The 10,193-nt window shown below is 48.0% G+C and overlaps 1 protein-coding gene across 1 annotated transcript in view; it reads right to left on the bottom strand.

Annotated features, from left to right (window-relative positions):
* Positions 1-8,429: 8,429 nt before the first annotated feature.
* The window catches only part of TEDC1 (tubulin epsilon and delta complex 1), a 70,571-nt gene continuing 68,807 nt past the window's right edge, over positions 8,430-10,193 (bottom strand). Inside the window, exon 8 of the mRNA XM_071565595.1 lies at positions 8,430-9,675. Coding sequence (XP_071421696.1) covers positions 9,316-9,675 — 360 coding nt within the window. The 3' untranslated portion in view covers positions 8,430-9,315. The remainder of the gene's footprint in view (positions 9,676-10,193) is intronic.

Genomic DNA, 10,193 nt, shown 5'->3' with positions numbered 1-10,193 from the left:
GCAGAGAGGCTGACACTGCCAAATTCTCCATACAGATTCTGTATCATCTCTTCAAAACAAATGAACATGACAATTCTGCCTGGGAGCTCTACATGACCGTGGGGATTTTGTGCGTGGGGAAGGGTCTTAAGCTATCAGATAAGCAGGTCTTCAGTTATTCAAATAAGCATTCCCAACTTCCTACGCAGAAACACACTTGAGAAACTGCATTAAAACTTCATACTATTAAAGAAATACTTTATGAAACAATAACTTTGTGAATATAATACTCATATTAAGGACTAGGTTGTGGTAGTTCTTTGAAAATAGCTGGGGAAAATGCCTACCTACATCTCACTGAAATGTTCCCACTGAGTAAAGCTGCAATGTTCCAACTGCAGAATTAGCAAACTCCTACCTGAAAACAGCTTTCTGCCTGGGGCTCTGAGGGTTCTCTGAGAGCAGTCCCATGTGCCAGCAAACCTTCCAGGCCACCACTAAACCTTCCAGCACTGTCACTAAACCTCCCCAGGTTCACCCCAGAAGATCACTGCTGCTGCTCCCTGGCAGGAGAGACGACCAGACTGGGTGGCAGCTTGTTCCTTACTGCCCCAGGCTGATAGGGCTTGAATCAAGTAGATGCAGCACTGGAGCACCCTCTACCATCCTCCCCTGGCCACACAGCCCTACTGGCAGAGCTACCTGGTCTGCCCAGCTCACCTTGCTCAAGAGGATACCATTGCCCCTGGTCCAGGACAGCAGCACACATCATAGTTTCCATCCCCAAGCAACATGTGAGAAGAGAGGAGGTATAGCCTGGTGAAATCCCCCTTGCTTTTTATCATTGGGGTTGCTGCTTGAGGTGGGTAAACAGGGAGAGGCCCCATCATCCCCAAAGGCAGAGGTAGCAACGGAAGGGATAAGCAGCAGTTGGAGCATCTCTTACAGCAGGACTTGTACAGGGACTCAGGGCCTTTTGATAATTTATTAGCATAGAGAGTCCCTGCAGCCAAAACAGCAAAATCCCTGTTCATTGCTCTGTTCTAACCCATTTCTTTCAAGGCAAACAATTTCTGAGAAATTGATGGGGAAAAAATACTTTAAAAAGCATTTTTTACCCTTAGAAATTGAATGCCATTTGCTCCCTCAGCATTGCCCAGGGCATTTACCTCCCCCTGTGCAGCCAGCAGATGGAAGCCAGCTCCCACCTGTGCCCACCGGGACCCGGGGCTGCCACAGGCACTGCTGTGCTCCGTAGGGTTCCTGACAGAAAAACAGAACTCAAAGCCAAGGGCCACATTGCTGTGCTTGGGAAAATGGTGCTGAGAGAGGGGAAAGTGCACATTGTTGGTAGGGAGGGCAGCTGGGTGGCAGGTTGCTGTCGGGGGCTCCAGACCCACCAGCACTGCCCTTAGCAGTGCAGGCAGGGCCAAGTGCACATCTAGTCAGGGCTCATGTGTGAGAGCAGCAGCCACAAAGGATGTAGGCAGAAGTGCTGAGCTGTAGCTGGAAGAAGGGTGAATGTCCCCACCAGCGCCTTGGTGCAGGCTCAGTGGGCTCCACATTAACTACTCACAACACAGCTGTGTTAAGCACCGCCAGGGCAACACCAGGAAACTTGCCCCAGGTTATCTCTTCAAGTGTACAAGAGATTGTTTTTTTAAAAAGCACCATCATCTCCAAACAAAATTAAACACAAGCGAGTGAAAAATCCCCGCTGAGCAATGAGACCATAAATCACTCCCATTCCTCCCCCGCCGGGCGCAGAGACTGCAGGACAGCCATGGCTGATGGGCAGCAGCGCACTCTTGCAGAAATCATGCTCTCCAACCCACTTGGCCCTGCAATCTTCTCCCTGGGAAGTTTCACAGCCCGGTGAGCCCATCCTTGTCCCCATCGCAGCTCCTGGGGGAGTGGCAGGGCTGTGCATCCCTGTGGCTGGGCTGGCTGCAGCAGCACGTCCCTGTGGCACTCTCGCAGGGATGCCAGGTCAGGGTGACACTGTCCATCCCCACTGCAGTCCTGCCCTTCTAATCCTTCAGCCCCCTCCTTCCCACAGCACTTACAATCCAAATCACAACACCTGCCTTTCCACTGTGACATAAGTTTTTGTTCATCCCGTTGCCATGAGCCACCATTTCCCTCCCCAGCCTTGGAGGTGCAGACCCCAAGTGTGTCAATGAAAGCTCTCCTTGACTTAGCTATATGAATTACAGCATGATATAAAGGCCTATTAAAGGCTGCTTTCTAGAACAAATGCTACCCTCGTGGCTAATCAGCAGAATATTTCCTTCATTGAGAGACAGAATTAATATCATTGTTTGGCAGATGCAACGATGCCAAGCAAATAACTTGCAATTGAGCTTTATTGTTATGATGCCTTTTGTTGCTGGCCTTGGTCTCGAGAGGGTAGCAATGAAAATGGGAGAATACAAATGGAAACCTGTAAGAGCTTGAAATAAATGCATGCCCTGAAACTGTGGAGAGCCAGGGATTAATAGGGGGCATGAGCTTACACTGCACAGGCTGGCCATGCTGCCCTGTCCCCTGTGGTGGCACCCAGCAAGCAAGGGATACATGGACACCCTTGGCTGTGGGCTGTACAGTGTATTTTCATTTTTAAAAGGGATTTGTGAAGAGAGAAGCAGCTATGTCTGCTCCATGAAAGCTGGCATTAATCAAGGGTGACAGCATGGTCTCCTTGCCTGTGGTTAGTATTAAAAAATACATATTAACATTTTTAATATTAATCAGTATAAACAAGAAGGATACTTTTATAAAAATTAATTAGAAACCTCATTTACTTAGAGGACACTAATGAATTAATATCACATCTTAGTGCACTGAAGCATTCATACAAAATGAACCTCCACCTGCTCATGGCTCACCCACACTTCACACCACACATCGAGGCTCATCCCACAGCTGATGTGGGACCCCCTTCCCTCAGCTTGGATCAGGGGCTAATCCTGCTGCAGGAGTCACAGACCACCTCATGCCAACCACAGGATGAACTGCGCTTCAGAGCTCACTGCCAGCCTGAGGCTACTTCCTGCTCCCTGCTGAGCCCATGGCAGGAGAGGGCTTTTTTATGGCATTAATGGTGGAACCTGGACAAGCCAAATCATTCCAGGGCCTGATGCTGTCGAGGGATGGGGCTGAACCAGCACAAGAGGCAGTGATTTCTATGCTTACAGAAAACACAAAGGCTTTTACCTGCCTTTCATACCTCCCTGGTGAGGAGGCTACTGCAGCAGGAGACCAGCTCCCACAAAATGCTTCATGGCCAATCTGGTTCAACAGGGGGTCTTCACATAACAGCAGCCCGATAAAACATCTGTCTGCTGCCTTCCCCTTGCCAGACTCCTCACACCCTGTGTTCTTCTGGGACCTCGCCGTCAGCACGGCCCTAGTACCCATTTGCTTATGGCCCAGGAAAGCTGCAAGTCCCACATAGAAGACAAGAGGCTGGCAGGATTAAGCAAATTACTTTACTTGTGTCCTCCAAGTGTTGGAGATTCTGCCAGCTGAGCAGAAAATGGCAGAAAATACCAGCTTTTTACCTTGGATTTGTATTTGTAATATAAAGGATATTTAGTGGCTCCTGCAAAAGAAGCCCAAGGGCAGGCACAGTCCTGCTGTGCTGGCTCACCCTGCACATCTTGCTCCCTGCTGGCATTCTGGTCGTGCTCCACTGGGCCATTTGGTCTTTCCAGAGGATCCACAGCTCTGTTCCCTCCAGAGCAGCTGTGGGCTGCTAAAAGGCAAAGGAGGCATCTTGTGAAACAACCAGGCTGAGTTAATAAGGTCAGATGGGAGAAGGAGAGCATTAGTAGGGGCTGAGAGCCTGCTTTGACACTACCCTAGTAAATCTCTTGTTTGCTTGTCTCTGATGCAGGCAGCCACACTCAAATATTTCTTAGCTGTATTTCATGCTAAATCAAAGCATGAGCCACCAACGGAGTTCAGCTTCCTCCCAGCCTCACTGCCCACCCAGTCCAAGCTGCCTGGGGGGCCATGCCTCCCCCCCTCTCCCTGCTGCCCCACTCAGCCCTCAGGAGCTGCAGAGGATTGCTTTCCACAAGTGCTTACACTCCCTTTGTTCATGTTCAGTGTCTAGATGGACGTGCATGAGGAGTATTTCTTGGTGAGCAGCAGGCTTTCCAGCCCTGCAGAAGAAAGCAAACTAGATGGACTGGAGGCAGACACTAAGATTCATGCTGGGAAATAAGGGGCACAGTTAACAGTGAAAGTACCTGCCTGTGACAGCTCTTTGACAGCCACCTCACCACTGGGGGATGATGGTGCAACTGGCAGAACCATTTGTATGCACAAATACCATCAGATCCAGAAGCTGAGGCTGGGGCAGGCATCCCCAGGTGGGGCAAGGAGCGACATGAGACATGACATAGCTCCCTTGGGCTGCACACCTTTGTTTTCCCTGCCTCCCACTTCAGAGCAACCAGGGAACAAAATCCCTTAGCGATAGGGATCCGGCCATGGCCGGGCAGCCAGAACACAGCTGGGTATGAAGTGACCAGGAAAATGAGAGGTTTCTCAGCCCTGGGACCAGACGCCATCCCCAAGGGCTTGGGCTGTCAGTCGAGGAGCAGCAGTACTGGCAGACTGCTCCATATGAGCTGTTGGAGGCGAAGCGTGAGGGTGGAAGACCCGAGGCTCTCACTGCAAGTGGCTGAGGGTCAGAGGAGAGGGAGCTCAACCATCAGGCATGTGTTAACTCCCACTGAGCCTGCACGGGGCTGCCACACACACGCTCACACCAACTGCTAGCAGCTCATCCTCCAGCAGGAGCTGGTGAAGGAATCCCACAGGGAACCCAAAACACTCTAGGCTGGAAATCACTACTCCCAGCAGCTCTTATTTTTAGACATAGGTTGCAGCCTTTATTTACCAGCAGGTGCAATGTTGTCAGGAGCGGTGACTGTGGATGCCATGCTCGCCTTTTGCAAAGTAAACCTCCTGTTTTGACTGCAAGCTGATTGATGCTCAGTTATTTGGGGAGGAATACTTCCAGCTACACAGTGTGAGCCACAGTTATCAGCCAATTAAGTATTTATGGCCAATTCCATTTTCCTAGCAAGATGCTTGGAAAGCAACCATCAGTTACATCAGAGCAATGGGTTAAACTGTGCTCTTCTATAAACACCTCCACACTGGCCTACCAGAACCTGCACAGACAGAAGTCCTGTAAAAGCTTCTCTTAAGGCTACGCTTGAAAGCAATCCATCACCAGAGAGGGTAGTTTAAACACTGCAGCAATAATTCTGCCTGTCCTCAGTGAAACATCACCAGAGTATGAAGACAAAGGCCAGGCACTCCCAGTTCCGCAAGGAGGTTTAAATGTGATGGGGCTTCACATGGACAGGCTGTGCTGAGAGCTGTCACCAGGTGAACATCTGGGACAGCTCTTCACTGCCTGACCCCTGTCAGGTGAACCCCACATGCAGCATCTCTGCCAGGTGCTGATTTAACTCTGGTTTCCTACTTTTCCAACATGGGCCATCGCCTCAAATATGCTCCTCTCTCCCTAACATCGCTTAGAAACCCTGCATCCAAACTCAAACTAAACTAACTCCCTTTAGGATGTACCAACAGGGGGAACTTCTGCTGTAGCTTCTTCAAAAAAGCAAAAACTAAACCAAACCCTGCTGCTTATTTGCAACATTAGGGCAGCATCACTATGAGCCTTTGCCCACCACTGGAGCTTAACAACCAATTGCACACAATGTAACACTCACTCAACTTCCCCAGACAATACCCACTCTTTTCTGTTCAACTCTATGAACAATTTTAGGGCATATTCCTGCTTTCACAAGGAAATGTACAACCAGCACAGTGGTATGGCAAAGGACAAACCCCTTAACAGCTTGTGTCTTGGCTTTCAGCCAATTTCTGTAAAGTAATACTTAACATTTACCCAGCATGCAGGACCCCATGGATGACATGTACTGCTTGGGTCATCCTCCACCTGTCACAGCATCTGCCAGAGACTTACCAGTCACCTGGCTACTGGTAGTCACACATCTCCCAGGGTAGCCATTCCCCCTTCTGCAGCATCCTCAACTCCTGACATGGGGCCAAGTCCTGCTGACCATGAGGGTCATTGTAGCCTTTAAAACTACTGGGCTATGATGGTGGGTAAGATAAGTCAGCCTAAACAAGGAAAGGAAAATATTTCAAATGCCATGGTAATAAAGATCTATTTGTTCATAGGTTATATCCCGTTAAGTGTGACTGTGGTCACCCTGTTCATATTCCTGCCCTCACTGCAACTGGTGTTAATGCAGGGTTAATTTCTTAGGCTTTTATGTGATGTTTATCATACAGCATCTGCCAGGAGTACTGGAGAGACAGCTGATGCCTGGCCAAGCATCTATATTTCAGGTGCATTGATATGGCTCAAAAGCTGTCAAAAGGTGTGACAAGTAACCAAGGCATGACCCCAGCTCCATCCCTCTGTGCAGCTCCTGTGGTATTTAAAAGACAGCCTTCACAGGAAAACCACCCTCCAAAATGGGATGGGTGAGAGCATCAAGCCCTTATAGTACCTCCTGCTTTGTGCTTCTTGTGCTGGTGCTAAGAAGAAGGGCAAAGGAAAGAGGAGGCTGCAGGTATTGGTTTTAAAAACACTGCCAGCACAAAATGCCCCACTGACATTCAAAAAGGACTGCAGAGTGGCTGCTCTGGTTTAAGCTGATTGGTACCTGAAACAAAAGGTAGTAGCAAATTGGTATCCGAAAAACTGTACTTGCCAATGCTCTTATCACAAGGTGTCTGCAGTTTGCAATGCCAGCACAGCACCACAGGTGGAAAGGTGATCTTTTAACCTGCCTCAGCTGCAGCCCCTCTCGATGTACAAGGCAGGATAAGCAGCTTCAGCTCCCACTGGCTTTCCTGTCAGCTTCAGTGGCCACCTCAGTACAGCAGCTTATGTCTTGCGGTAAATGCAGCTGTCTGCGAGTCACTGTAGGCACTTCTATGCATCACAAACACACATGTATACAGACATACTGTACGCTGCCCCTCTTGACATTCCATCAGAGAGAGTTCAGGGTCAAGCAGGGCAAAACCACTGCCAGTTGCGGTCTCTGCTGAAGCAGGGTCCTTGGATGAACACTGAAGCACACTGTGCTGAATGCGTGGTGACAAGAATTGATACTAGGAAATAAATCATCCCATAAATGACTATTGCCAGTTCAAGTGGACAGCAGCATAATACGCTGTGGCATTTGGCATTAAGTCAACCCTGATAAGCCAGAGCAAGGCATGAGCTAGATCTGCACTTAAATCCAAGGGCCCTTGCCATGCACAGGAATACTGCACGCTCCTCTCTGCCAAAAATCCCAGAACAAAGGATCTTTTGAGGGCAATGTTTTTAAACTGAAATGTGATGCAGTATGAAAATTTCCTTGTATAAAAAGCAAAAGGAGGATATGAAACACTCAAAGAGAGATAGACTGGTGCTGCCACTCTTGTTAGTTCTAGGATATACTGTTTCTCTCCCATTCATGAATAATTTTCTGTGAAAGCCGTGACTGAGTAATTCCTCTTGTGCATTGAATGTCAGCAGCCCTGGATCCAACACCCGCCCAAAACTGTACCAGTCTGAAACAGTTCTGAGCTTGGAACTCTGCACCTACAAAGATAGTTTGGAAAGTAGAGCAGTGTGGATTGGCTTTTCAAGGCCATGGATATTCTTCCTGGAGCAGCAGCCTGGGACACCACCTGACCCAGAACTGGGTCAGACCAGTCCACAGAGGTTTTCTGCTCCAGGACTGTTGGTCACCCCTAGTGCCAGCTGACAGCGGGCACACTGGTTAAGACTGATAGACTTGGACAAAACACACAAACATCTCATTCCCAGAGAGTGTCCCATCTGCACAGGGTTGACTAGAGCTGAGAGGTCTCCAGTTGAGAATTGCCCTTCCCACCAGCCTTGCACAAGTGTGGTCCTTGGACAAACCACCAGGTCCACATGGAGGAACGCCTGTCTGAAACCTGGCTCACATTAAACTGAGCTTGTACACTCCTGGCCTACCAGCAATGCTGTGATTAACTGGGTGAAACCAGGGCATACCAGCCCTCTCTGTGTGGCTCTCCACTGATATTTGCATTGCCACTCGTTCCTGCAAGATTTGCATGAGGACCAATATGGGAAGTGCTGATGAGTAGGGTCTGGAAGCACCTGAAATTTCCTTGAAGAGATCTGAGCCTTGTCCATCCACCCCACCTGCACATCCTCTCCCCACAGAGCAGCAATCGTGCTGATGCCTGGAAGGAGGTCCTTAAAGGTGCTTACCTTTGGCTGCTATGAGCCAAGAGCAACTGGCAATCAGTGACACCACCAAACTGGGGTAGCAGACAAAAATGCAGATGGAGGAAAGCCCTCTGCTCACAGCAATCCACAAATGAAAAACAAACTGTTGTTTTTTAAATGTATTTATTCTTGAAAGTATACAAACAAAATATAAAAATATTCCTTGGTGAAACTAAAACAGAAAACAGTAGGAAATGATGGTTAAGGGCAAAACATTTTCATATACCATGGGAAGAAGCCTCCAGAGACAGAACTTGGAGACTCATCAAGCTTGGAAGTTAAGGTCATATTCCTGTATCACAGAAATTTCCTATAGCAGAGCCATAAGTTATGTTATCTTGTTGTGACTCATAACTTGATGGAATGGGTTTCTCATTTGTTCTCTTTGAGAACCCAATTATTTCAAGTGCATCACACCAGTAAATAAAATTGGTGCACTGCTTTATTATTAGGCATTTGTTTTTCTTTATCGTGACTGCAGTATAGCTGCCACAAATACTCAGACCAGCTGAATTAAAACAGCATACTTTCTTGAATATTTTCAATCTCTCTAAGCCTTGGTACTTCACATGTTCTCCAATACTTGGATTTTTCTAACTAATGAACTCTTCCATTTGCTGGAAAATATTGAATGCAATTAGTACTTCAATGCACAGCCTCAATGTATGCTGTGCCTAGCAGCTGAGCACTGTAAAAGAGCCCAGTGCTTGGCATAAGAACTAGAAATCCAGAAGATAAAAAGGAGATTTATGCACGCTCCCACCAAGGTCTAATGCAGAATTTAATTGGCAAGGTTAGCAATAAAGGGGCTGCAGAGAGAGCCACCAAGGTTATGGCCCCAGTGCAAGTCACAAAGCAGTAACAAGTTATGCTTCCCAGGCTAAAAAATTAGAAATTACATTTGATTTCTCACCTCACACTCCCCCATGCCAGGCTGCACAATGTGTTCTGATCAAGTAAGTCTATTCCTTTGCTCTTCTCAGTACAGCTTTATCTCCTCAAGGGGAGATACAAATCATTCCATCCAACCCTTCTGCAATTTCATCCAGTCGGTGCCGGCACTCCTCCCGCAGCTGCTCCAGCTCTCTCTGCAGGCTGGCCTCTCTCATCTGCAGTTCTCTGGTCACCTCCATAGCACTGACAGCTGAAACAGGCTCCTTGGATACAGACTGGCCAAAGCCCATTTTGCTGGCAGGATGTTTGCTTCTCAACACCAGCCTGCACGAACCGTGCATTTTATTTTTCTTTGGAGCACAAAGGCGTGTAATATCTAGCAGTTTTAGCTCAACACTTTCCTGTACCTTTCTAGCAGTGGCAGAGAATCCCCCCTTCTGTAGTTCTTCCTCTCTTGCCTTCACCTGCAGAGAGAAGAAAAAAAAACAGGAAGGGAAGAGTATGGTACATTTCTATGGAAAAAAATCCTCCCACCAGGAAACAACACAGAATGTCATGTTTGGACTAGGATGTACCAAAAAGAAAAGCCAACTGTGAATATAAACTAAATCGTGTGGCAGTGAAAACTGAATTAAGCTAACATGTGCTTTCTATCAGGCAGCAGCCTCAGTAACCACAAAGCTGCCTGCAGTCATTTGTTTGCAGATTCACAGTCCCCCAGCCCCTCCACTGATCACGAAAACACAAGGGCTCTGTATGCTTCCCTCTTACTAAGGGGTGGGTGGTTTGGCTTCAGAGCAAAACATGCAAGCAAAAAGGGAGACCCAGCAGAGCGACCTTCATCACCCACCCTTGTACTTTAAGCCAGCAGGTTGTCATAACAGATTAGTTGCCTTGTGAGTAACAGCATTATTTCAGTTTGCAAATGCTTTCTGCACTTGGCAATGCTAAAACGTAGGGATGACAACTGTGAGCTAGCAAT

The sequence above is a fragment of the Pithys albifrons genome, chromosome 10 (assembly GCF_047495875.1).
Source record: "Pithys albifrons albifrons isolate INPA30051 chromosome 10, PitAlb_v1, whole genome shotgun sequence".
Taxonomy (NCBI): Eukaryota; Metazoa; Chordata; class Aves; order Passeriformes; family Thamnophilidae; genus Pithys; species Pithys albifrons.
The sequence above is the reverse complement of the archived record's forward strand: the minus strand, read 5'-3'. Positions and strand labels throughout refer to the sequence as shown.